This window comes from Lepidochelys kempii, chromosome 10 (assembly GCF_965140285.1).
Source record: "Lepidochelys kempii isolate rLepKem1 chromosome 10, rLepKem1.hap1, whole genome shotgun sequence".
Taxonomy (NCBI): Eukaryota; Metazoa; Chordata; order Testudines; family Cheloniidae; genus Lepidochelys; species Lepidochelys kempii.
In genome coordinates this window covers 3,067,204-3,094,161 of record NC_136389.1, presented here as the reverse complement: position 1 = coordinate 3,094,161, position 26,958 = coordinate 3,067,204, and the positions used below count along the sequence as shown (strand labels likewise).

The 26,958-nt window shown below is 43.0% G+C and overlaps 1 protein-coding gene across 2 annotated transcripts; it reads left to right on the top strand.

The window, feature by feature from the left end:
• Nucleotides 1-757: 757 nt before the first annotated feature.
• On the top strand, nt 758-22,606 carry LCMT1 (leucine carboxyl methyltransferase 1). Of its 2 annotated transcripts, none has more exons than XM_073361650.1 (11): nt 758-940; nt 2,679-2,770; nt 3,311-3,432; nt 4,949-5,025; nt 6,540-6,601; nt 12,937-13,039; nt 14,911-15,031; nt 15,855-15,956; nt 16,437-16,528; nt 19,237-19,334; nt 22,116-22,606. In XM_073361650.1, the coding sequence occupies exons 1-11, from the start codon at nt 768-770 to the stop codon at nt 22,187-22,189; spliced, it is 1,116 nt and encodes a 371-aa protein (XP_073217751.1). In that variant the 5' UTR covers nt 758-767; the 3' UTR covers nt 22,190-22,606. The 2 variants fall into 2 exon arrangements, with proteins under 2 accessions (XP_073217751.1, XP_073217752.1); XM_073361651.1 differs by having other exon boundaries at nt 795-978.
• The last annotated feature ends 4,352 nt before the right edge of the window (nt 22,607-26,958 follow it).

Sequence of the window (26,958 nt, the reverse complement as noted above, 5' to 3'; positions counted from 1 at the left end):
AGGGCACCATTGTGCTCCTTACTGTAGTAAGAAACAGTCCACAAAGGGCTTACAGTCTAACAAGACAAGAAACACAAAAGGTGTAAGGGGAAACAGAGTGGGAAGTGGCTTGCTCAAGGTTACCCTGCAGGTCAGGAGCAATACTGGACTAGACCAGGTCTCCTGATTCCCATTCCAGTGCCTTATTCACTGGACCACTTTGAATCCCAAATACCAAGTGAATTGTGAACAGGTAGATAATTTTTTTAATTTAGAGACTGTACTGTCCCTCTGTAGGAAACAAGGAAATCCCATTTATGTGAAGTGTAGATAGGTTCCCTGCACAAAGTCACTTGTAATCCAATCGAAGTTACTTGTATACTGTGTAAGTAGAACCGTGCCCTAGGGAGGTAGAAAGGATTTTGCAACATGAAGCTTTAGTGCGACAATGCTGACAGGCAGTGCTGATCACATAAAGTTTGCAGAAGTGTAAGCACTTAGAGAAAACTGATTTTTCCTCTCTTGTGGTCTGGCTTCTGGAGGATGAGGCTGGTCAGTCCTGCTATTTATTAAATATTATTATTCAACGTTTGTCAGTTAACGTTTGTGAGCCACTAGGACTACAACTCCCAGAAACCTTTGCGGCTCGCTGACCTTTAATGGGGGGGCTTGTTAGCTTTCCCACGTTCCTATTGGGTCGAATTTGAGTTGGCAGTACAACTGACCAACAGCAGCTCCCTTCGTCATGCAGCTGCTCGCCAGTGGCCAATGGGAGTCGGGAAGGCCCAATGGACGGGGGCTCGTTTGTAGGGGCGGAAGTCTTCGCGGAGGTTTGCGGGCCCCTTCGCAGTTCCCAGCTCCATGCCCCTGTCTGGGCCTCCCCCCCCGCTGACCCGCCCCCATGGCGACCGCCGCCCGGGACGCCCCGTCCTTTGCCGGCTCCGAGGAGGCGGACGAGGCGGTGAGGGGCACCTGCGAGGACGCGTCCATCTGTAAACGGTACCGGGGCGGGCGGCCGCGCCCCCAGGCCGCAGCCGAGGCCTCAGGAGGGGCAGAGAGGGGGGCGGGCCTGGGTGTGGAGAAGCTGGGTAGGGGAGCCCCCTTCCCCCCCCGCACCCCCGGGCGGGGGGAGCCAGCCGGGCAGGGGATGGCGCGTCGGAAATAGGCGCGCAAGGTGTTGGGGGAGCTGCCGAAGGCGTTGGGTCCCTGCAGGGTCGGCAATGGTCTGTATGGGCTGCAGGAGGGACTGTTGGACCCTGCAGTAACAGAAGATGCCAGGGTGCGAGTGACTGGGGGGCTTAGGAGGGTTTCAGCCCCCTCCCCCCCAATATATATATATATATATAGGAATTCAATTAATACATGAGGAAAGAGAGAGAGAGTAGGTGGCAAAAGAAGAGAGAGAGAAAAAAATCATCAAGATTCGTTTAGGGGGAAAAAGGATGAAGAGGAGGAATGAGTCCAGAAAGCTTAAGATGTTTTTGGCTGGTTGATTTTCAAAGGAAAAGGGGTGTAGTAAATTACATTATAAACCAGTGGTTTTCAACCTCTTTTCATTTGTGGACTCTGAAAAAACTTGTTCCAGTGAAGGTGTGTACCTCTTTGGAAATCTTAGACATAGTCTGCAGACCTCTCACAGGTTGAAAACCACGGTTCTAAACAATTAAATAGAAAGTTGATTGACAGGACTTACAGTTAAATACAGCACCCTGGATGGAAGGGCTGGGCAGAGTGCCATGCTTATTTTTAATTTTACCTAGTACACTTATTCCTTTGATACGTTTTGGACAAACGTTTAAGAGCAGGGCTTGAAAAAACATCCTGACTTTGTAGAGATTATAGATAAAGCCATATGGTGAAGAGAATGTGAGTCATACTTGCAATGGAAGTCTGACACAGTTCAGTAATGTTTGGTGTCTTGGGACAGTCTTTTCAAGTGACTTATAAATCTTTTACTGTAGTCTAATGTTTCTGTACCTCTAGTTTTGCCCTCATTGATGTCATTGTGATCGGGGTGTAGAGACAACATGCTGGCGATTAGTTCTGAGAGTTAATTGTGAAGAGATTCTGGGGGAGGTATTATTTTTATTAGTATAAAGGTAGCACTTAGAGGCTTCAGTTTGGTTTACGTGTACGCAAGCCACATACCCATTAGAGGTTAGGTTGATGTGTGGAATTAAAATCCATGTGATGTGCAATCCTTGGAATTTAACACAGACAATAAGGAGTTCAGTCCAGTGGCTTATGCTCAAATCTGTTAGTCTTTAAGGTGCCACCACACGGCTATCCCCAGGTACTTGTCACAACACAGCTGCTCTATCTAGTGGGCCTCAGGGAAGAAATCTTTGCACTGAAGTTCTTCAAATTATTTCGCAGGTGGTACCTGAACTTTGCTTTGTGTCTCTGCGAAGTTCTTCAAATACATGGGGAGAAATACATTAAAAATGTTACAATAGTAACAGCAGTCTTTTTCTAGGTAGAATTACTTTATGTAATCTGTGTGTGTTTGAATGGTCTCGGGTGTCCAGTGGCATTTTAAGTCTCTCACCCAAGGATACCTCTTTGGAAGACTGTCCCAAGACAGCTTTTTAGCTTTTCTGTCTAAGTTAAGTCTTCATCAGTAAACCCTGATGGCTCTATTTGCTAATCCTCCTCTTCTTTTTTTCCCCTCCCGCTCCCCCACCCCATGCCCTTGTCAGATTTGCTGTAAGTATTGGCTACTGGAAGGATCCTTACATCCAATATTTTGTGAGACCGGCCAAAGAAAGAAAAGCACCTGAAATTAATAGAGGCAAGTTAGCATGTGAACTTAAACAAAGACAATGCAAACATACTCTGAATATGTGGAGTTCTTGAACAACAGCAGACAGAGCTTCCATATACTGGATATCATAGAATGTATGTGGGAAGCATGTAACAGGTTGATACGAGCTCTCCCCAGTGTTTGCACACTGGACCTTCAGTCTTGGAACATTACTTTCTAATATTCTGTCACATTCTGCCTTTAGTATTGGAAACTGTGTTTTCATGTGTGTCCCACTTCACCTGTAATGTACCACACAAAGCAACCAAAGACCAGGGATGTGACCCACAACCTCAAAGCACAAGGCAATACTGTAATACTCTCCACGTGAGAATAATAAAAGCAGCTGCATAGTTTGTATATCTCCCAGAATTAATCTGCGAAGATGACTCAGTTTGAACTCTTTTTAAACTGAAATTTCCAGTTCCTCAGGTGTGGAGCTCTGTTAGTAATCTTAACTTAATTTAAAAAACAAACATCTAATGGTTATAGTTGTCTGGGTTTTTTTTAACGCATTTTCTCCTGCAGGATACTACGCTCGTGTCCATGGAGTCAGTCAGCTACTTACGGCTTTTTTAAAGAAGACAGAATGCAACTGTCAAATCATAAATCTTGGTGCCGGTATGGATACCATGTTCTGGAGATTAAAGGTGATGATCACTCAGAATCCTAACATGAGGAAAAGGAAGGGTTTGCGCATATCTGAAACTTTCTCCTATTTTCTCCTAAGAAACAAACAAATTATTGACCAGTCAATCCAGTGTCATGTAGGAGTGCATGGCACAAAGGTGACCTCTAGTGGCTGTTTGGAAACATCCTAGTTTTCCGTTCCTTATAGCTCTTGTATCATCTATAATACTTCCATTTCCTTGCTCGTATTTAAGGGTCTAAATCCAGAATCAAGAGAGATCAAGTGCAACATGATACTTGGTACCATCTCTCTGTGTCCTAAATACTACTTTGCATTATTCTTTGAAAGATTCTAAATGACAAATATTATGGTAAGACTCTATATAAAAGCAAACTCTAGTTCTTCCTCATGTTTATAAGAGGTAAGTGTGTTTAGCATTTTGCAGGATCAGGTCCTATCAATGTAAATGGATTGCTGGAAGACATCCTGAAAAAACTAAGTTTATTTAGCGGGACCTTAAACTATTGTGCTATAGTCCTGCAAATAGACTGGATTAAAAAAAAAAAATCAAGTTCTGAGGCTTTTGCCCTGCCTGCACTCATGCTAAAACCATGTTGAAACACTGTTCTCAAGGTTTAACAAAGCTGAGTGGTGCCTTTAATTATATCCTTGTGCTACACCACCTTCTGTTCTTCTTGACCAGCAGGTGTAATATAGAAAGAGACCCAGTTAAGAATAATTGTCAGTGTTCTCCATGGTAGTTAACACAACTCTTTGTTAATATAGCGTTCAGAAAGGTGGAAGATTGACAGCCCTGGAGCTAGCAGTACATATCTATCCCTAGAAGAAGAACCGCATAGGCAGTGGGACAGTGCAAGCTTTCCCATGCTTTCCTGGTTTTGTGCCTAAACTTGGGTCTGGTGGGACTCCCCACTTCGTGCAGATAGGGGAGTATAGAGCTCTAATCCTCTTTGAGATTGCTAGCATGAGTGCAACTTGTGGACTGCACACAAAACGTCCTCTAGAACGTGGACTAAAACTAACCCTTTGGATGGATTTTTGAGAGATGCAGCAGGTGGGCTACATAGCAGGTACATATTTGTAAGAAGTTGACTAATACAAGCTCTTTGTGTGCATCCCTGTGCGATGTTCCTCTTTCCTTCCTTGGAGGCATACACTGGGCGATGGTGAGTGAACTTCTGTTGCTGCAACCGGCTGTTGTATACTATGTCCTGACCGTATATTGCAATTCAATTTCCAGTATGTTGGTTGCCAAACCCCATACCGTTTGTCCAGCTTACTCGAATATCTTAAATGTTTGTTTTTTTGCTATTGGGTGGGTATATTGTTTCTTTAATTTTTAGTTCATTTATTTAAAAAAAAAACCCAGAGCATTAAGGTATCAAAAACTGGAAACTCTACTATAACATGAAACAAAACTGTTCAGGGGGAAACTGAATCAAGTCCCCCATTCTCTCTGCATGAAGTCCTAAGGTTGGACTCTTGCTCTGATTTTTTTTTTTTTTTTTTTCCAGGATGAAAATCTTCTCCCTAAAAAATATTTTGAAGTGGATTTTCCAATGATAGTAGCAAGAAAAATACATAACATCAAGTAAGTATGTGTGTGTGTTGCTTCATGTTTAGCTATACAGAGCTGAATATAGCTTCCTTATAAAAAAAAAATTTGTAATCCAGCAGAAAGAACCTCACTAATCACAAACCACATGTACTAACTGCCATATCTCTTTGTTTCTCAGCAAAACTTTAATATAGTGAGTAAGAAAGGATTGAAATCTATATGAAGGGGCTGTCATTAGCAAACAGTTGAAGATACTATCAGCTTAAAAACTACACATCTCTGAACACTTTTGGCTCACAATCATTACAAGTAACACCTGGAAGAGATTAGAGAGAATGTTTTCTTTTTTTTTTTTTTTAGTTTTTGTATTTAGTTAATGTTTCGCATATAGTCAGTGTCACTGTTTCCTTGTTAAAGAGCCACATGAACAATAGAGCAGGGACAGGAAAATGTGGCTACAAGGTATTTTTCTACTTTTAAACCCTACAGACATGAATAGGAAGATTCATGGCCGGGGTGGTGCCTGAAACAAATTAAAATTCACTTTTTGTTAAACTGATTAGATTTCCAGTTGTGTGCCTATAAATAAATAAAAATTATGATATAGGGTGAAAATATAACTGAAAAATGTTAGTCTTCTATCCGCACGTCTCTTTATATGTAATCTATTTAAACTATACGTTATTTAAGATCAGGCTCTGTCTCCTTATTAATCCATAGTTTTCAAAAAGGGGTACACGTACCCTTGGGGGTACGTGAGAAAATTGTAACGGTGGACAATGCATTTTATTTAGTAAGACTTGGAAATCCAATCATAGGATCATAATATACCTATCTCAGATGAGGGTATGTGGTAGACTACATTATTTGGAAAGGGGTATGCAGCCGTAAAAGTTTGAAAACTGTTGTAAAGCATAGCACAGTTTTGGGTGTCCTAAAAATAAGAGGTACTGTAGTGATCTCTTACTACCAAGACTTAGTTATATATGCAAATTATACTTTAGCTTACCCAGTCACTTTATCAAACTGAGTGTTCTATGATATACAAAAACTTCTGGAGCAAAGTGGGCTGTACTTCTGACTACAGAACAGAAGAGGGTTGTCTCTAGTGATGCTAAACTCTGCATTCTTTCTCCCCTTAAAATCTTAGAAAGAGATGGAAAATCCTCAGACTTCTATGCTGAGGCTGGCTACCATGGGAGAGTGATTTTGATGTAGAAAGAGCAACTATGATTAGTAAATAGAAGCTCATAGGGAAGTTAGAAAGTATACGTGACATGAAATGAGATGAAAGACTTGTTCCAAGGCTTAAGAGTGTCTAGAGCTCAGTACATACCTTTTCTTAGTGGAGTTTGCTTCTATAACTAAAAGATGAACAAGAAACTACAATCTTTAGTAAATAGGTCTAAGGGTAAATCTAAGGGTAGATGTGTCTGTTACCAGTAGAGGGCAGAGATGTTTTCGTGTAATGAAAAATGACATCATGTAAGCCAGTTAACTGCTCACTGACACTTTTCCCCTCCCTTCTACCCCCCCCCCCCACACAGATCAAAACCTCCCCTGTCAAAACCAATTATGGAATCCCATTCTGGGGAGTCGTTTCTAATAGGTGAGTCATCTTAAGTAAATCAGTAATGCACTGTCTTTTTAATCTCTAATCTCTTCACTTCAGTATGTGGGCAGGATTTTAATGGTTTATGCATTGTGTGAGGGGAGGCGTGAGAGAGGGGAGGCTGGTGAAAAGGTCTTCTCCTCTCCACGGGGACTTGGCAATCTCTCCCAGGATTTTTTCTTTACGTTGTACACCGGACCCTCGCTAGAACGCAGGGTTTGGGATCCATGCGTGGTACTGCGTTACCCCGGGGACCACATTAAAATGAATTCCAGTGAAAGTAATTAAATTTGGGATCCATGGCCATGACCGCATTATATGCGAATTCACGCTATATAGACGTGTGTTCTAGCGAGGGTCCGGTGTAATTATTTACTGATTATGCTTTCTTCTGCTTCTTGGAAAGGTAAGAAGATAAGGGATCACGAGGACAGTAGCTTGTATAAAAAAAGTCTTCTGTGTGTTATCCCTACCTCTCTTCTTTTGTCTCGTTAATTGCATGAGTCCTTTATCTGTATCTACCATCTGAACTGCATAATGAAGTCAGTCTGCATAGTCCATTCTCAGATGGTAGGGCCCATCAATGTGTTTTTGCAGCTTACATGAAAAGCCTGGCTTTTGAAGTTCCATTCCCAAGGGACTACTTCCCACCCCCACCAAAAAAACCCCTTCTGTAACTAGTTAGTACCTGTGCCAAAACAACTGTTTGCACAGTGGTATAGGTAACTTGCTTTTCAATGATGGGCTGTATTACCTGTCTATCAAAAAAGCATACTCTAACTTGGCTGTCTCACTAGTGAGTCCTTGCATAGCAGTAGGTTGCACAGTTCAAAACTCTGTCCTTTGCTTTTGGATCACCAGGGCTCTGAGTGAGCAGTACTCAGGCCTTGGGTGGGAGAACATTGCCCTGTAGTGACAGCTGTGGACTTGTCCCAAAACTAGTTAATCTGCTTCAGTAGAAAAAGGTCCATGCAAGTCTCACTGAAGGGGGCCATCCAGCACACAGTGCTACCAGGTGATGTGCTTCATGATGGAGATAGTCCTGCTGACTTCGTTAATAAGAAGAATTCTCAGTAAGTGTTTGCAGGACTGGACTCTGAAAAGGAGAGCATGTACGGTCTACTGTCAGCTCCAAAAGCAGATGGGCTTTAATTCAAGAGGATGCTGATGAATTAAAGAGGGTTCAGAGAATAGCCGGGAGAATAATTAAAAGATTTGGAAAACCTACTTTACAGTGATGAGCTCCTTAAGTCTAAATGGTTTATCTTAACAAAGAGAAGGTTAAGGGATGAATTTAATCAGTCTATAAGCATCAAATTTCAGTTCATGGTGTAGGTAAAGGGCTCTTCAATCTAGCAAAGAAAAGCATGACAAGATTCAATGGTGGGAAGGTGAAGCTAGACAAATTCAGATGGGATATAAAATGCATATTTTTACCAGTGAGGATAATTAACCATTGGAACAATTTATCAAGGATTGTGATGGATTCCTAGTGCCCCTTGTATGTAAATTGCTCCTGAGATGTATGCTTTGGCATATGCTACTTCAGTTGATGAAAAGTATCCTCTGACCTGACTCTTGTCCTGTCGCCGCTTTCCATTCCACAAGCGTAACATGTTTCTAGTTCTTTCTTAGGACAAGTACCAACAGATGAATTTTCTTGGTTCCAGGGCAGCATGTTTCTTCCTTGTCCTTCATGGAACGAAATGATAGCAGGGGTTGCAGTCTGAAAATAGATACCTGAGGGAAGAGCTCCATAGCTTGCTGAATTGAACAACTAATTGGAGCCACTGTGTTGACACTTGGCTGTTCACTTGAATGCATTGTTAGTTTTCTCTTGAAGTCCCAGATCAATATGGTGGCTTTATTAAAGTAATATTAGGAGGATTGTTCTCCACCTTCCATTACTTTGTCAGCAATATCTAGAACTTTCTTGGAGCACTGTCTTACCATGCCACTTGTGTGGATCCCCGCTCTTTAATTAGCTGGTACACTGTCTAGACTTTGGAGCAGCTTTTTTGCCCATGCATTTCCAGATTTGTTCATTACCAAATGCAGACATCTTCAGATGTTGAATCCTTGCTTCTAATCTGCAAATCTTTCATTGGTAAGGGTCCTGTGATTGTATGACAGCAAGAGAACTGGGTTATTTTTCATTCTTAGTCTGTTTGCTCTTTCAGTTTTATCCAATGTTTGGGACAAAATTCTTCGAGTCTTAGTCCTGTTATACTTTATCCAGGGGGCTCTTTCTTGGTCCCCTCAGATGTTTGTGTTCTGGGTGCATGGATTCACAAAAATTTGTGATGTAGGTATTGATTTCCATGGTTAATTCCCCCCCCACCCCCCCCATGGTATTTCAGATGATGGTACTCTTCATCTGTCACACTGCTGACGGGAGTAAGCTATTCATTGTGGCTGTCCTGGAAAGTGCTGCATTTTCTCATCCTTCAGTAAACTGAGAGGCTAAAGTATTGATTATTTTCTTTTCTTAAATGATTATACAGAACTCAAACCTCAGGCCATCACCCCATATGTAAACATACTGAGGGAAACTGAGTAAAAGAAACCCACTTTCAGAGGAAGGATACACACTGCAAAGGTATAAATGATTTAATCCAAACTACTCTGTAGCTTTGCTATGGTTGGATATGTGTATCGTATCCAGATTGCATGGAACTGAAACACAACTGTTACAGTTGTTTCACAATTGAACAAATAGAGGCACAAATCAATAAATGTCCTTTTCAAAAGAAAATGGGGGAAATAGCACATAAGCTGTTGTTGTCCACTAACGGACCAGGATGGGTCAAGGCCCAAAGTTAGTTGCATATTTCTACCAGTGAAAAGGCTGAAACTTAAATAAACCCCTCAATCTTACAGACCATGACTTCTTCACTTTAAAGCCCAACTGCTTCATCTCCTAGTTGCATACAGCTGACTCTTTCATCTGTTTCGCTTGCCAGCGCAAGATACTAAAAGAGCCATGTGCTTAGTTGCCTGTCCCAATCTTTCTAATGATGGTATGTGGCAGGACTATTGAAAAGTGATCCACAGAAAATAAATGCCTCTTCCAAAGAAACATTTCAGCTTTTGGAGGGGAAAAGTGCATTCTTTTCCCTACTTGGAAATATTCCCAAGCGGGGCCTGAAACAGGAAGTCTTATTCCTTCAATTTCTCAATCACCTTTTGTTGTTGTCCACCTCTCTCCACTGGGTGCCATGGAGGAGAATAGTTCAGGGTCGCAGCTCCCTGGCCCAGCATGGGGAGAGAAAGCTCTCAAGCAACACTCCTTGGCTGATGGAAGGAGCCTGCTTGCCAGACTTCTGTGGGAACTGTGAGCTCTTCTTCCCAAGGGGAGGTTATTGTGATGTGAGATCTTTGGAGGAGCAAGGCAGATAGTGAAAGCAGAAGCAGTGGAAGTTCCTTGCACTAAAGAGAACTGGAATCAACTTCACTTGACTAAACTTTCTGTTCATAAATCCCAGACTCAGACCAGTCAAGACAATATGACTGCAGTACCAAGATGCTGTTAGCTTTTGCTTTTTGCGCTGCACTATAGGTAGCTGTGTGTTTGTGTTTATATTTGTTCTGCTTCACTGGTATGAACTGTAAATCTGGAGCTCTCTAAATGGGATGTTAAGTAATATAATATTGTCATGTGGTGGCAAAGTACAATGCCAGTTTGTGATATTTTACGCAGCTATTTCTAGCCTGACTTCGATTTTTGGCCTTAGAGCAATATACACAATATAGCCCCTTGCCTTGCCTTGCCTTGGGTAAGTTTTCAGAATATAATTACAGAAGGATGTTAGTCTATCCATTTAAAAAAGGTTTAAGCTTGATTTTTATCATATACCTTCACTATTAGGTTTACTAAAACGTAACTAATTCTTCCTAAATTTTACATGGCACATCTTTTCCAAAGTCAGAATTTTTGTAGAGCTCCTGGGGAAAATCCTACAAGGAATTTCAGAGAGATGGTGGTTTAAAAACTTTTTCTCGCTTTTCAGAGACTTTTCCTAATGCTCTTTTGTCTACTCTCACTTTTCAGAACAGATTCACTTAACCTCATACTTCATTTCTCCAAGATTCCTTAACAAGCAGAACCACTTACAAGTTTTGTGCGTGTGCATGTAAGAATTATTGTGATATGTAAAGGTGCTATTGCTTAAAAATGTCATGTTAGTGATATGACAAATGCATCAGTTTGCATGCCGTATGTACTGCACTTGTGCCTTAGTTTGCACTAAGAGAGCTCAGATGTCTTTGCTTGTGGATTATAGATACCTAGACAGCCAGTATTAAAAGCCAGATACTGTGCCCATCACAACATCCTCTCAAACCTTGCATTTTTTTTATTACAGCCAAGAACAAACTTTAATTTACTAATGTATTCAAGTTGATGAAGTGTGAAACAGAAGTTGTATTTAACTTAGTTGCTAATTGGATGATGATGTATTTTGCTATATCCTGTGTGGATAGGACAGTTTAACTCATTATTCCTTCCCTGCTTTTTGCTAGGCCATCTGGAATTCTGCTTGGATGACCTGGCCCTTGAATACCACTTTTGTGGGCCTGGTATAATAACTGAAATGAATGGGTGAGGGAAATAGAGCTGTTGTTACAGAGTAAATGTGCAGAAAATGTTGACTCAAATGGTGAATCATTTACTCTGCCCAACTTTATCTTCTCTCCTGTAACTTTGAGTGAACTTTCTGTGTTTGTATCTTTGTTCAGCAACTGTTTGTTTTATTTTGCTGGTGACGGTTTGGAGTGCTGGTAGCTTGAGAGCTAGGCAGGTTTATGCCAGTTGCAGTGTCTGAAGTACTTACTGAGTTTAATAAATTGCTTCTCAATTACTAGTTTTTCTGAAATGGAAAACCCTGTTCTTCCTGTCTCTTCATTCACTTGGCTGCACTCTCTTTAGCTAGTTTTTGACACCTGGCCTCATATTAGCATTCAGTAATGATGTTTGTTTGCAATGGTGTTACTGGAGGCTTCCAAATGAAACCATGCCAAAGATAGTGATAGCTATTGCAGATGTATATAGACTGAATGCTGCAAGGACATTTGAATCTCACTTGGGGTTTTTCCATTGTTTACTTATTTTACTGCTAGTGCTCGGATGGGGAAATGAATGTGCCATTTTGACCTAGTGGTTTTACAGTATAATCACAGTTTTTGAGTTCAAAGTAGGGCATAAACCAGTTGCTTGGACAATCTAACTTTATGCCTAAAGTCCTTCAAAATATGACTGCCCTTTTGCCCCCAGGCATTTTTCAAGTGTCTCATCAAACCATATCTTCAGTTTAGATGTAAAGTCCTTCATATGGAGACTAGACTGAGAGTCTGAATTGGTTGGCTACTCTGGACATGGGATTCCTTTTGCTACCAGTCACGAACGATAATGCTACTACTGACTTCCTTATACTGTCGGTCTAATGCCAGCATAAAGGAACATCCGTGTGTATCTTAACCTTCTGACTACCATGGCTTTATCTCTTTTTGTATTGGTCAAAAGCAGTTTCCTGAGAGCTCAGCTATCCTTGTAGCTTTATGAAGCATCTCTGCCCCTACAGAATACCTCCTCCTTTCATTCACTTAATCTTTGAACACTAAATTAACATAATTGAAGCTGGGAATGGGTGACAAGGGATGGATCACTTGATGATTGCCTGTTCTGTTCATTCCCTCTGAAGCACCTGGCATTGGCCACTGTCAGAAGACAGAATACTGGGTTAGATGGACCTTTGGTCTGATCCAGTAAGGCCGTTCTTATGACCTAAAACCAAAAACATTCAGAACTCCTGTCCTCTGTCTGCCATCCAGTAATGTGCTAATCCTTATTACATCATAATGGTGGTTCCTTTGCTGATTTATGTGGAATTAAAATTTAATTATTTATTAGTAAATCAGAGTGTATGGGGAAACGTTAGGAGGTCTTACAAAATAAATCAAGCCTTCAGACAAAGCTTTATTTTGCCCTGGGGGACATCCTGCTATCCTTATCTTTTGTTTCCCTTCTCCCCACCCTGAACCAATGGCAACAGTCAGGGCTATCTACCTGCATTAGTGGTGATAGAAGCAAGAGACTCATCTTGCTGAACAGTCTGATAGTAATCCATTGCAATCTGTAAATCAATATCCTGCATATACAGTATTTAGTTACTACAGAGAGCTTTTAAGACTCTGCTGTTTGTTTCTTTTTAATATACAGCAGGTCAAACTTTGGATCTCAAGTTGCTCGTGTCTTCCTTTGTTTAAAAATACTCCAGTAATTGCAACATCCCTTTTTCTTATCAAGAACTTAACCATTAATCTTAAAATTGCAGATGCTCACAGCCTAGATTCCAGCCGATATGCTATACTTGCAGCAGATCTTCGAGCCTCATCAGAGCTGGATGAAAAACTAAAGAAATTTAACATGGATACACAGTAAGATAATCTGTTTCAAAGGTCTGTGGAAATGTACTGGTGAAAGCAAAATCTGTTTTGGGAGTACGGTAACTGCCTCCAGTTTTTATTATGCCATTTCCATGGTTACCGTGTTCTGAATCCTTTGAGCAGAAGGAATTGTGCAGATACAGTGCAGCTTCACCGAGCAGGCTGCTACTGCAGTCATTGCCTGCATATTTCCAAGTCCTAATCAGGGTAGTTCCTCATCTTCAGCCCATTCTGCAAGACTCACACTCTTCCTACATGAGAAAACATCAAACCTCTTAGAGGAAAATCCACTACAACTATTATGCCTGCTCTGTAAGTATGTGTGTAGCTCACTTATAATACTTGGGATTATAAATCTCACTTGATTTAAAATAAGAACACTGGCACATTGCCCAAATGTTGCTATTCTGAATTGCCTTTTTTAGAAGCTGGATTTATTGCATTTCAGTTTACATTTTGTTAATGATTAGTGACTAACTCACTATATACTCTTACATCTGTGTACTGTTAGAGGGTGCTGTCCAAGAGATTCTGGTACCCAACTACAGTACTTTATAGAATAAAGACACTAACATACACAGAATTACTCTTCCAGGTTTCTACTCTTGCAGCTTGCTTTCTATGCCTCTTCTTAAGGTCAACCTATATCCTAAGACTTTTATTTTTTCCTGAGGTAGGTAAAGGGAGAATCTGTCAAGAGCTCTGTCCTGGAGGTAGAATCTGGGATTTTGTTGCTCAGAAACTATGTACTTAAGTTTCAGTACGTGAGCCCAGAGAGCTTTGATGGATGCCATTTCCAAAGTGATCGATGCCCTTTCCAAATCTGAGAGAGAGAAAGAGAGCATAGCTATCAGGGAAAAGGCGGGTGAGGTAACCAGGATGTATTAAGCTGTCATTTAGATTTTTGCACTTTCATCTTAAAAGCACTGTCCCATCTTATCTACACAACTCCTTGTGGAATTCCTTTTGTTTCTAGTGATAAAGGTATCAAAAAGCAAACTTCTTATTTATAGACAAAATTACTCTTGTAGAGATTTGCATTTTTCAGTGTGGATGGAGGGGAAAAGAGAAGCAATAGCTGAATCATAGCTAGCAAAACATGATCTGGTACTGTCAAGACCTTTCTGCTGGTACTGGTCTGTATGTGGCTGTCCTTAAAATGTTGGCCTCTTAAATATTCTATGCAGAGAGATACGTTTACTGTAAAGGAGTAGAGCAGGGAGCATGTGCTCGTCAGGAACAGACTTCAAGATCCATTGAAGTCCAAATCTCCACAGAATATACACAGCCTCCAGCTCCTCCTATGGCAAAGGAGAATTAAGATTCAGGATGTGATGGTGAAAGTGAAGTATCCGTCTTGCCTTTGCTGATCAAGACAAAATTGCAGGATGAAGAGGGGACAAGCTCTTGCCAATACCTGGTTTGCTACTGGGAAAGGGACAGGCCAGGGTAAAGAACAGATCCTAGTGGTCATGAACAGGTTCTGGGGGCTCGTGAAACCTCCCTTTCATTGTGGCTAGATGGGAAAGGGGCCTTGTACCTCTTTTTCTGTTGTAACTTGGGGTCATGGTATGGAAAAGATTAGGAAACTGCTGGAATAGGAAAAGCTTACAACTCCTGTACAAGTAACCTCTCATTGCTAGTATCACCTGGAAAGGCTAGAGACCCAATCCTAGTCTTTGCATGGTAAAATGATTCAGTCCTCCAGGAATGTCTGTTTCATTGAGATGTGGCGTGTCCCTAACTGGTTCACATGTGCATGTGAAAGCACTTGTCTGTTGCTCACCATTCTTGAATGATATATAGTAGAAACAGTTTGATTTTTTTTTTCCTCTCCCCCTCCCCCCCTTTTTTTTTTAAAGATTGCCTACGCTCCTGATAGCAGAGTGTGTGCTGGTTTATATGACCCCTCAGCAGTCCGCAAGTCTTCTAAAGTGGGCAGCAAACACTTTTCAGGCGGCTATGTTTATAAACTATGAGCAGGTAAAAGGAAAAAGATGTAGCTTTTCACTGCTGCATTACTTGCATATTACTCTCTGAGAGCAGTGGGAGTTTTGCATGTAAAATGATAGATTACAATTTCGTAGACTTTTCTAATCCAAACTCTGCAAATTCAGGATTTAGCTGGCTTTTGGATTAGATTTCCAGAAATGGTAGGGCTGGAAGGGGTCTCAAGGTTAATCTCATCCATCCCCCTGCATGAGGCAGGAGTATGTGTACCTAGACCATCCCTGACAGGTGTTGGTCTAACTTGTTCTTAAATACCTCCAATGCAGGGGGGGCTATGGGACTGACCTCCGATATTGGGTAACAAATAGTTACAAATGCATGTTCTGGTGAATGGTTGATGTGTGTTGTTATGTACCAAAATGAAACAACTGAGTTTCTTTCCAAAATCTGATTAATCCAGATTTTAGAATTCTAAGATGATGGTTGCAGATGGCACAATTCAAGGAAATGGCACTGCGTGATGTTGTTACATAAGTTTATTACATTTTATAGTCATCACTCCTTTGGCACCTTTGATAATGGAGCAAACGTTGCCTTAGCCTTCACTGAGTCTTTCTGTGTGAAAGTGAAAAGCTGCCTTTTGGGACCTGGATAGCTCGGGTTGATAATGAACCTTCCACCTTGTAAGTTACTGATCTGAATCTAAATCAAGTTGGGAGCAACCAGCAGCATTGGCTCTGTTAGTTTCAGTTGGTCTGTGAACAGCACTGGCAGGCCTCCAGTCCAGTTGTTAATGCTCAGTTAAATCCCCTTTCAAAGAGAAAAATGACACCTTTTGTCTCCTCTTCTTTCCAAGGTGAACATGGCTGATAGGTTTGGGCAGATCATGATTGAGAATTTGCAGAGAAGACAGTGCAGCCTGGCTGGAGTGGAAGCCTGCAAATCCTTAGACTCTCAGGTGAGGCCAGCCCACACAGAGCAATGAGTCTGGTAGTAAACTATCAATGTAATGGCAAGCTTCAGCTTCTCCAGATACGGCAGTTATAAGAAGACTCAGACCAGTGGATAGCAGTTGTGTGTACGCTAACTTGCCTCTGCCAGTACAAACACTTCATATTCCCGCTCGTCATAATAAAGAATTACCCCTCTATATTACATAGACACCATTCATCTCCTGTATCCAGTGAGTAAAAATGTGACTGTTTGTTTTTTGAGAAAAGCAAAAATCTTACCCTCAATTTTAGGCTTATTAGGAATCTTAATTTCCATTAATCAGAAATGATTTTTTCATCAGATACTTGTAATGTCAGAGAGTAGGTCTCCAGCCCTAATGCACATACCACTCCTAGCAAATGCCAAGAAAAAGACCGGGCACTTGCCTTGCCTTCGCTTTCCTTCTCAAGTTGTCTGAGCATGCTACTTCCCATTCATTTTACAGAGGGAGCGCTTACTGTTAAATGGCTGGGAAACTGCACGTGCCATTGATATGATGGAAGTCTACCGCTACTTGCCACAGGCTGATGTCAAAAGGTACTGCTGACTGCTTGCTTGTAGGCAGAACTCTCCTTTTAAATGATGTTTCCACAATAGCTCATCTCAATCACTTGTTTGGTATCTGTAATACATAGCACCACCTTCCTGAGATCTCCTTCTATCTCTTGAGCTAAGTGAGGTTTATCTATGGGTATGGCTACACTGGAAACTTCAAAGTGCTGTCAGGGTAGCACTCTCATGACAGTGCTTTGAAGTGTGAGTGTGGAGCACTGGGAGAGAGCTCTCCCAGTGCTCCTGGGATTAGCTCCGCTCTTGGAGCCTGTTTACGCTAGCACTTTAAAGCGCTCTGACTTGCTCCTCTGGGGGGTGATTTTTCACACCCCTGAGCCAGCAAATTAAAGCGCTATACAATGCAAGTGTAGCCAAGCCCTAAGTCTTACTTGCAAGTGGGACTTTGCTCATACTGCTCTTGGCAGTACCCTGGATCTAAGAGTTTACCCTCCTCCACTCTCCCTCAGCATGCCGACGGGGCACGGCTGCTACCGTTGGTGCTGTCTTTGGAGGAGATGTAAAATAGCTCCGAGCACAGAGACCTGTAGGAATGCAAAGTACAGGAATGAAAAGTTCCTTTGGCATTCCTTCTTGGTGGCTAAGCCACTGCAGCGATGGGTGAGCTAGAAGCACATGGGGCTAGCTTGTGACTCATGCTATGTGCTCATACCAGGGAGTCAGAACTCCCCTTAGCCAGATCTTTGATCCAGACCTGTAGAGTAAGCAAGGGTTTGTGTCTGCTTCCTCCCTCTCTGGAGCAAGTGGGTGGGGAATGGTCATTCTCTGTTCTGCTCCCCCTGCTGGCTGGGTAAGGTAGCTGAGCCAGGGCAGGATGGATATTGCTGGTATAAGCCAAGAATACATTGCTGCACCTCACGATAAAGAAGCAGGGGAAGACTTGCAATGTGGAGAGGAGTGTCTAAGTCGCAATGGGTTGATGCAGCTTACGCACTTTGCCTTGCTCATGGCCAGGTCTAAGGGCAGAGTCTAGCCCACAGAGCATAAACTGAGGGTGACTTGTGTCCTCAATAAACTCCAGTTGGTCAATTGCATTGCATCTACAGTTTGAACTGTAGTTGTATCTATCCTTCAGCTGACAGAAACTGTTACATAATGTTGTTGCTGGCTGTTAAACATCTGCCATGCCTCCACCCATCAGGGTGCCATTTCCCTGATGAGTGGTGCAGTGATCTATCTTATAAATTTGCTTTTATAAAGTAGACTTTTCACCTGCACTTTCCTTCCCAAAGTGAGCCATTACCATTCACTACCGTTGGATTATTCATGAAATAAGCTTTCTGGGCATGTGGCCATCTCCACAATCAGAGATATCAGTTTAAGTCCTTAATGTGAAAAAGAATGAGACAGATAAGTTTTTAAATAAGTAACTTGCTAAATGTTTAATTAGTATTGCAGGCAATTTAGAAGTCTGTAATCAGCTGCAGTTTGAGCTGGCCAACCAGGTTATTTTGATCAAAATAAACATTCACGTATGGAGATTTCCCAAGCCATGAGATTGTAAATTGTATGCAGTCCAAGTCAGGGTGACCAGGTTGGGTTTTCTCAATCTGTTACTGAAGTGTCAAACGTTTCTTCCATGGTAAAAAGCATTGATGATTGTTCAGTTCCTTTTGTCTGTCCCAGGTGCCAGTGAAAGAGCTACCCCAGTTCTCTGACCTTCAGTGAGGAGAATGCCTTTTATTTTTATAGCTTTTTATCCTGAATGATTTTACAGTGTTTACTGACGTGGTGTGTATATCTAGGAATCACTTACCCATCACCGAAATGCACCTGCCTCTGGCCTTGTCCACAGCAGCAGCACTTCCACTTCAACAGTTTTTTAGAATGGAAGGTAAAGACTAAAATATCAATAGAGTGTAGGGATGGCCATTTCGCGAGGAAGGAAGTCATTAGATGGGAAACTGGGGCAGAGACCATCTTTGTTCTGTGTGTGTACAGCGACTAGCACAGCAGGTTCTTGGGCCATGACTCAGAGTTCTAGGCACTATGGTAATATAAATAATTATACATGTCTCATCCATAAGATCTGGGAGTGTGGCCAGTCACTTGCTCACGCAGGAAGGTGGTTATTGGGAGCCATGATGGCATTCAGAAAAACTCTGCTGCAATGCAATGAAACTTCCCCTTTTTCTGGACAATGGCAATGAGTAAATATATTGTGGCTTTGATGGGAGTAGAGTCTGAAATGGTAGCCTAAAATCATTCATCAGGATATAGGCGCCTTTCATCAGCCTATAGTATTACATCTCCACAAACCTGATGATGTTATGTGTACTTTAGCAAAAGAGATGAATAAAAAGTATTTATCGTAATGTCAAGATGCATGGTTTAGCATTGGTACACTGAATCCCAGCAGTTAGAAAGGAGGGGAGAAGACAAAGGTAGTATATAGAAAATCACACTTAGGTATGCACATTAGTAGTTATTGCACAACTTACTTGGGACCTTCAAAAAATTTCCCTTTAAACGGTGAAATCAGGCATCCCTGACTGCTGTACGTTCTAGCCTGAGCAAAGGCTCAGAGCGCTGCCATTTCCCCTTTTGTACATATTCGTATGCCAAAAAGAAAATTTTTACTACAGAAACTGCTCATTTCTGTGGAATAAAGAGACGTGTTACAAAATGCGCAAGGAAGATTTAAGTTTTAAATCATAATTTCTATTTCCCTACAGAATAGAGGGACTCGAATTCCTCGACGAAAAGGAACTCCTTGAACAACTCATGCAGCATTACTGCATCTGCTGGGCTGTGAAAGATCGCTGTAATCTGGGTAATGTTTCTTTAAGTTTTAGGATGTCTGTTTAAAGCTTGGCAAGGCTGCCTGCATACATCAGGTGTATCCCTGGAGTCTCCAGTAGCAGGACCTGGGGGCAGCTTCTCTACCCTTGTACAGCAGTGGGCACCTACCTGGTCGTGACTAGACAAGTGCTTCTCACTCCACATCCTCCAAGGGTTTGTACAGGCATGCAACCTGCCACACCAGGAAATCCATCCAAGTAGATCAGGGTTAGGATTTTTAAATTAACAGAGATCTTAAATAACTTTTCTGGCAATTGCCAGCTTGTGATGGTGTCAGAGCTAATAAAGTGGGTTCCTAAGTCCTGCACACTGAGAGTGCTGTATAAATTAACAAACAGGCTGGTTTCATAGTGACTTGACAGCACTGAAATGCTCTCTCCATCAGCTTAGTCTTTGCTCCTTTCATGCTGCCCCCTTTTGTATCTCTCCTGAAGAGCCAGTCTTCTCTTGGTGCCTGCATGTGGGGGGAACATACAAAATTTCCCCTCTTAATCTAACTCTTTATATCTGTCTCCTGATCTTAAACTGCAAGCAGCTTACAATTCTGTGTGTCCTGGACTGGAATTTGTCTTAATTTGTATCTCCTGTAGCACCATGTGTTGCTGGTGCATATTTAAAAAAACAAGCCAACTAACTAGGTATGGTTTGGGTGGCTGGATGTACGTCTTCAACCGGCGCACATTCGGAGGGGTTAGGAGTAAAGCTGGGAATTTTTGACGAATTTTATTGGAAAATGCCAATATGTTGAAACCAACGCTTATTGTGGGAATATATCAAAAAGAGAGGGAGACCAACCCACCCCTGAATAGCCAATAGCCCAGTGACTAGGGCACTTGCCTGGCAAATAGGAAACCTGGGTTCACGTCCCTGTTCTGAAACAGGTAAGTAGCGTAACCACTGGGCTATTGGCTAGTCTGGGGTGGGTCTCTCTCCCCAATTTTTTACAAAAAATTTCCAAAGGTCTCTGGTTTGTCTTGATGCAGAATGGGAAACATTTTCATAAGCTCACATTTTTGCAGAATGGGAAAATGGTTTTCTGACTAGTTCTAGTTAGAACTACTCTACTGCAGAATTTCATAGGCTGCTCGATAGTTTGAATATTCCCAAACAGCTTCTCCAGCTGGATAACCCAAGAAAAAACAGCAGGGAATCGGTTATTCTCAATTGTCCATTAGGTGCAATGGAGTAAGATTCTAAAGTAATCTTCATTCATGCTCTTCGTCATCAACTCTTAGTGGGAGAAACCTCTTCCAAAGGGTTTCCCATATATCCTAGCCAGGCTGGGTGCAGAATAGTTTATCTGGCTGATGAAGCTAGAGCTAAAGCTCTCCTTTGCTGCAGCATAACAGCTGCTGGCTTACACTGTCTGCTAAGCAGGGCCTACAGTCTTTGTGTGTAAGGTGCAGGAATGCCTGGTTCCCTATTGATGACAGGGAGATGAGAAGTGATGACCATGCAGGATTATGTCTTGAGGAGCTCAGCACAAAAAGTTCATCTCTCCCCAGTAATATTGGCTAGTGTTATCCCTCTGCTGTGCTTCACTCTGATTAGAAAAACACTTTGAACAAGAGGTGCCCTTCGTTCACAGGGCCTCTTGCTATCAGCAGAAGCTGTATGTGCAGGGACTGAATGGTACAGCATATCTGAGAAGCTGCAGAGAGACAAGACTTATTTGTTATCTCCATTGGCTAATCCTACTCTAAACATACGTCCCTGATTGTAAGACCTTGAGCAGTGAGACTTCAGCCCTTTGAAGTGGAGCTGTTCCACCGACTGATCGCTCCCATTGTCAGAAAGTGGCCTTTTTCTTACACTGAACCTTACTTTCTCATTCCTGCCCTGAGTCCTTACCTCCCAGCTCCGGGTTTGTTCTGCCCTAGGTAAATCCTCACTTTCCTTTAAATTGGTTTAAACCCTTCAAATATTTGCAGACTTGCCATGTGGCTTTCTCTTAGCCAGGCTACTGGATTCTTTTTATCTTTCCTCACAAATCAGTCCCTTTAATCCTGTAAATTGGTCCTGTGGCTTTTTCCTGGGCTTCTTCTTGTTTGTTAATAGAGTGGCGGCTATGCTAGAAACTATATGGAGAGGGACTAGACTCTTTCTACTTTATTCCATTGCTGCCTACTATCATCCATGGTGGTCTCTTGCTTTTCACATTTGTATGGTCCTTAAAATAAAGTACTGGAGGGAACAAAATATTGTGGTGTCTGAAGAATGTGGGAATTAATGTCAACATATTTAAATCACTGATGTGTAATTTCTCTGGTTGCAATATTGACCGTTTACCTTGCCCCTATGCTCCTTTGGTTCCAGACACTTGTTATAAACATCCCTTTCCACCCAGTAGCTGTTCTAAGAGTAGTGGAGTGTGTTTGGCCTAGGAATATATTCTCCTTTCACTTTCTTTTCAAATAGGTCTTTCAAACATCACATTTTAAAGTATTCAATTCAAAGAAGCCATAGCTGCCACCTACTGCTGGAGGGGAGCTCACACAAACGATGGGACTGTGCATGTGAGGACTCCAGGCTGCTCATCCTCATAACAGCGCCAGTGAAAAGAAAGTGACCAGTGCAGTGTTGCTGATGCTGACCCTTTCTTGTTGGCTTGTAATTGTTTTCATCAATCACTACTGCCTTTGTGAGCAATCCTTCCGCTATGAGACTCATCTCCCTTTTTCAGGGACTTGGTATGAGACTGTTTTGAATGTCGAGAACTCCTGTTTAAAACACCCACTCTCTTTGTTTAAAGGTGAGAGCACTGTGTCCTTGGTGGTTTTACTCATCCTGTGTGTCTCTCTGGATGTACGTGAAACACGTTTGTGAAGGGAAGATGTGTAAGCTGTGCCGTGGACTGCGTTAGTGGATGCTACGTTGTGGTGTTCACAGCTGATCATAGAGCGTTTTTTTTCTTCTATTCAGGTTTATTTATTTTTGTGAAAAGGTATCCCCTGGGCCTTCTCCAGGTTCAGGCTGCAGCTAGGTGGCTGCCATTTTACTCAATTTCTCACTGACTCTTGCTCAGCTGTGTACAGGAAAACTGGCTGTATTCAGCAGGACTTTGAAAGTGGAAAGGTTTTGCTTTGAGGTCCAGCAGTGATGGCAAAGGTGAGAAATGGAGTCGAAGACCTAGAGCGCCAGCTGTGTCTTCACGCCAATCCCCTGTCCTCCAAAAAAATGCTACCTGAAATTGAGTCTTGCAACTTGCCTTCAAGAAGGGTAATAAATGTCTAGTAATTATAACCTGTCTGCTGTCTTATTCATAATGGGAATATCTAATATTTAGACACTTTCATCTCACCAGACACTTCAGCATTACCTCTAGTAATAGGTGCAAACAGATGCAATTGTCTTAATATCATACGCTACTTTTTCCTAAAAAGAAAAGGAGGACTTGTGGCACCTTAGCGACTAACCAATTTATTTGAGCATAAGCTTTCGTGAGCTACAGCTCACTTCATCGGATGCATACTGTGGAAACTATGTCTATGTCTTCTGCAGTTTCCACAGTATGAATCCGATGAAGTGAGCTGTAGCTCACGAAAGCTTATGCTCAGATAAATTGGTTAGTCTCTAAGGTGCCACAAGTACTTCTTTTCTTTTTGCAAATACAGACTAACACGGCTGTTACTCTGAAACCTACTTTTTCCTAATGCGTAATACTTGGCTACAGAATAGTTACCCCACCCCACTGTATATAAAGTATCCCCTCACCCTACCCCTTTTTAGAATCTTGCATTTATTACGTGACTTGAAAGATAAAATTGCGGTTCAGGGAAACAGCCACTGTACACTTCCCCGTGCTTGTACACTTTACTCTGCCAGTAGAATGCTGCTGGAGTAATTGGCGGCTGCAGGTTCCTCAGCTGCTGTCTGCATCAAGCTATTTTCCTTAATCACAAGGTATAAATGCCGTTAAGTCATTAGTGCCTTGCTCACTGAGTGTCTGTATTATTTACAGGTTTCAGAGTAGCAGCCGTGTTAGTCTGTATTCGCAAAATTTTTTTTAAATCTTATTTACATTCCCTTCCCTGAAAGGAAAATGCAAGACTGAGGCCCCTCTGCATATACAAGAGGAGCTTACATCTGTTTGGTACCTAGATACTGATCTTCACGGCATGCTTACCCCTGTACCCTTTACATGCTTTTGGCTTAAGTGTGCCTGTCTTTTATCAACAGGCAGGGGCAAGCTGTGTCTGCAATAGCCCTGACCCTTTGTGCTGACCTCTGTGTGCATGGGGACTAAAAGGGAGGATTTACCCTTGATTCTCCCATCTTCTTCACCTAAGTTTCTTCTTGTGTAGGAGGATTACCACCAAAGAGCATGGTACGCTTTTTGTCCTTCACCATTCAGTGTCCTCCCTCTTCAGCAGCTTGCCTGCTGGCTCATGGGCCCCTTCTGCTTGCTGGGGGAAGGTTCAATTCAGTCAAGTGCAATGGGCTGCAGTCTCTATGCTTTTATTACTTAGAATTTAATTCTTCCTGTGGTCCCATTCCTCTACCTCCTCCACTACATCTTGCATCCTAACTTGAGCACAGGGCCAAATTTGACAAAGATGGGTAAGATATGTTAAACCTACTCTATAAATTAGACCTTTAGAAGAGTTCTGGGTGGCTTGAAAGCTCATCTGTCTCACCAAAAGAAGTTAGTCCAGAGGTGGGCCAACTACAGCCTGTGGGCCACATCCGGCCCGCGGGACCCTCCTGCTCAACCCATGAGCTCCTGGCCCAGGAGGCACATCCCCGACCCCTCACCGCCCCCAGCCTCCACTCACTGCGTCGCTGGCTCAGTGCTCTGGGCAGTGCGGCTGCGAGCTCTTGCCGGGCAGCACAGCTGCAAAGCTGCAGCCTGACCCAGTGCTCTGTGCTGCGCGGCGGCGTGGCTGGCTCCAGTCGGGGAGCCCGGCTGCCTGTCCTGGTGCTCTGGGCGGCATGGCAGTCGTGCCACCGGCCCTATGGGCAGTGTGGTAAGGGGGCAGGGAGCCGGGGGCGTTGGATAGAAGGCAGGGGAGTTCAGGGGGTGGGGCAGTCAGAGGGCAGGGAATGGGGGGGTTGAATGGGGGCAGGGGTCTGGGGGGGGCAGTCAAAAGGAGAGGAGGGAGTTGGATGGGGCAGTCGGGGCAGGGGTTCTGGGGCCGCTCAGGGAGAAGGGGTGGTTGGATGGGGCGGGGGGGGCATCAGGGGGCAGGGAATGGGGTGGGGTTGGATGGGGCAGGGATTCCAAGGGGGCATCAGGGGCTGAGAAGCAGGGGTGGAGGCCACGCCATGCCACGCCTGGCTATTTGGGGAGGCACAGCCTCCCCCAACTGGCCCTCCATACAATTTCGGAGACCTGATGTGGCCCTCGGGCCAAAATGTTTGCCTGGCCCTGAGTTAGTCCAATAAAAGACATTATCTCACCCACCTTGTCTCACTTATGATTGTGGCAGGTGGGCTGTCAGCTCATCTCTCCAAGATCAAGTAGTTTGCCAGTTTGTCGTTCATCTTGAATTTTAATTTTAAGTAAATGTAGCACCAACGAAAAGTGCTGTATCAACAGTCCCAGAACCTGATGTCCCCTATCTACCGAGCAGGGGCAGCAGCAGGGCAAGCTTTCACAATGCTGCTCCCTGCAATGGACTTGAACCCTGGTTTGGAGGGATTCTCGCTTAGAAATAAGACAGGAGTGCAGTCTCTATCATCTGTTCATTCCCTGGTGTCTCTGGTAAGGGAACCAGTTAGCACAAAATGTGGTGATGGTTTATGTTGTGTCAATATCTTTTGAGATACCCTACCCAGCTCCTTTTAGAGGACATCAAACAGCTATCCAATAACAGCCATCGATCACTGCTGGCTATAGTTAAGGTCCTGTCATTTCTGCCCTGATCTGTAGATGGGCCAGTACCATTTTCTCTCGTATTTGACCAGCAGTTTATTGAAGTGTATGATTAATCACCTTAAAGCAGCAGTTCAGGCTAAGGATAACTGGCCAAGACTTGTTGGTGAGGGAATGTCCACTTCTGAGGAAAATTACCTTGCCCTGGTCTCAGGAAAAACACCAGAAACAAAAGGAAAGACAACAGTCATGCAGCAATGGTGGTCCAACCCTGGCTTCCAACACCACCTGCAAAGAGCCTGTGGTTCAAAGATCGCACTCCTCAGTCACCAAAGGACCCATGAAAAATAAAACCTGTGAAAAAGATCACCCTCGACCTCGAGGGATCGCTGATGATGATATAGCAGCTATTACCATGGCAGGGGCTTAATGCGTTCCTTGAGCCTGTTAAAATTGTAATGTGGGCATGACCTAAATGCCCATGCTAAAGCCTTGGATGTGCCTTAGGCGTCCATGGCCAGTTCTACGATGAAGCACCAAGCTGTTACAATAGGGTTTCTGATGCAAGCCTGCTTTGAATCTAGTTTACCAAAGCCGAAAGGCTAGAGATTGCACCCTGTGTTTTCCCTTCCATTCCTACGTACACACAATCTCCTTTGTTACTTTCTCATGGGTGATGATCTGGGTCTTCCTCTGCCTCTGAAAATGTTGTGTTCCCTTTGGTATTAGCAATTGTCTTCGCTGATGGGTGAGATAAGGCAGGTAATTTAGGGGGAATTTCTTCCTGTCAGCTCTTCTTATTCCCTTATCTCTTGAGTAATCAACTATCTTGGAGAAAGCATTGAAGAATACAATGTAAGGAGAAATATTGCCCTAGCCAGAAGGATGGGGATAGAAAAAATGCCCTACTAGTTGTTTGTTATATGGTCAAGTGGAATCTATGAAAGCTCCCCCCTTTCTAACATCTTCCAGTTTGCAAACATTTGTTTGGAGCAATGTGGAAAAACAGCTGAAAGATGCCTCAACTGGGGGGCGGGGGGAAAAAAATAGAATTGTTTTATTGAGTGTAAGCATTCCTCTAGAGTTTTTAGTTAAATGGTCCAGCTGCAATGAAGCTTGAAAGTAGGTCAAATTTGCTCTAGGGTTACAATAATGATCAAAGGAGTGTGTACTACATAGGCAGCGTTAGGGGTGTTTGTAGGGAGGAAGATGTGATGAGGGAGAAAGTCCGGCTGTTATTTCTGCACTGGATCATTAGACTAATGCAGTCTGGTTTAGATAGTGCTCTCCCTTCTGTCACCTTTTCTTAGGGAAACTTTTAGTCTTTCTAGGCAATGGGAATAGTCTCTCACTATTTCTTCATGTTGCCTTCTGCGTGACTCCCTTATGCCTGAATCTGCTTCCCTCTCCTTGTGGGGCAAACATCTCAGATCTCCGCTCCAAAGCCCACTCCTTGGTCAGGGCTCTGGAACCAAACTGGCCTTTGCTGTGCAACTTTAGGCCCACAGATATATGAAGGGGTAGGGGAAGTAATTAACATGGAGTCTGAGTTGGAAGCAGCTATGGCCGATGACTGCATCTCCCGCCTCTTGGTATTGCTGCCTTGCTCATATCCCTCCACACCTGTTGTCAGTTCATGTCTCTGATCTGTAGCTGTAGCTCCTCAGGGCGCTGGTGGCTCTGTTTTCATTTGTACTAGGCACACTCATGGCATTCTATAAAGGATAATGTGGGCGACAGAATGGGAACCAGGCCCAATTGATCACACCTGTAACTCGGC

What these genes read in the sequence shown, in the direction of transcription:
- LCMT1 (XM_073361650.1), top strand. Translation starts at nt 768, where the DNA reads ATGGACGGGGGCTCGTTTGTAGGGGCGGAAGTCTTCGCGGAGGTTTGC. An exon ending in CCACAGGCTGATGTCAAAAG is followed by an intron (nt 16,529 to 19,236) that starts GTACTGCTGACT and finishes ATTTCCCTACAG; the next exon opens with AATAGAGGGACTCGAATTCC. An exon ending in GAAAGATCGCTGTAATCTGG is followed by an intron (nt 19,335 to 22,115) that starts GTAATGTTTCTT and finishes CTTTGTTTAAAG; the next exon opens with GTGAGAGCACTGTGTCCTTG.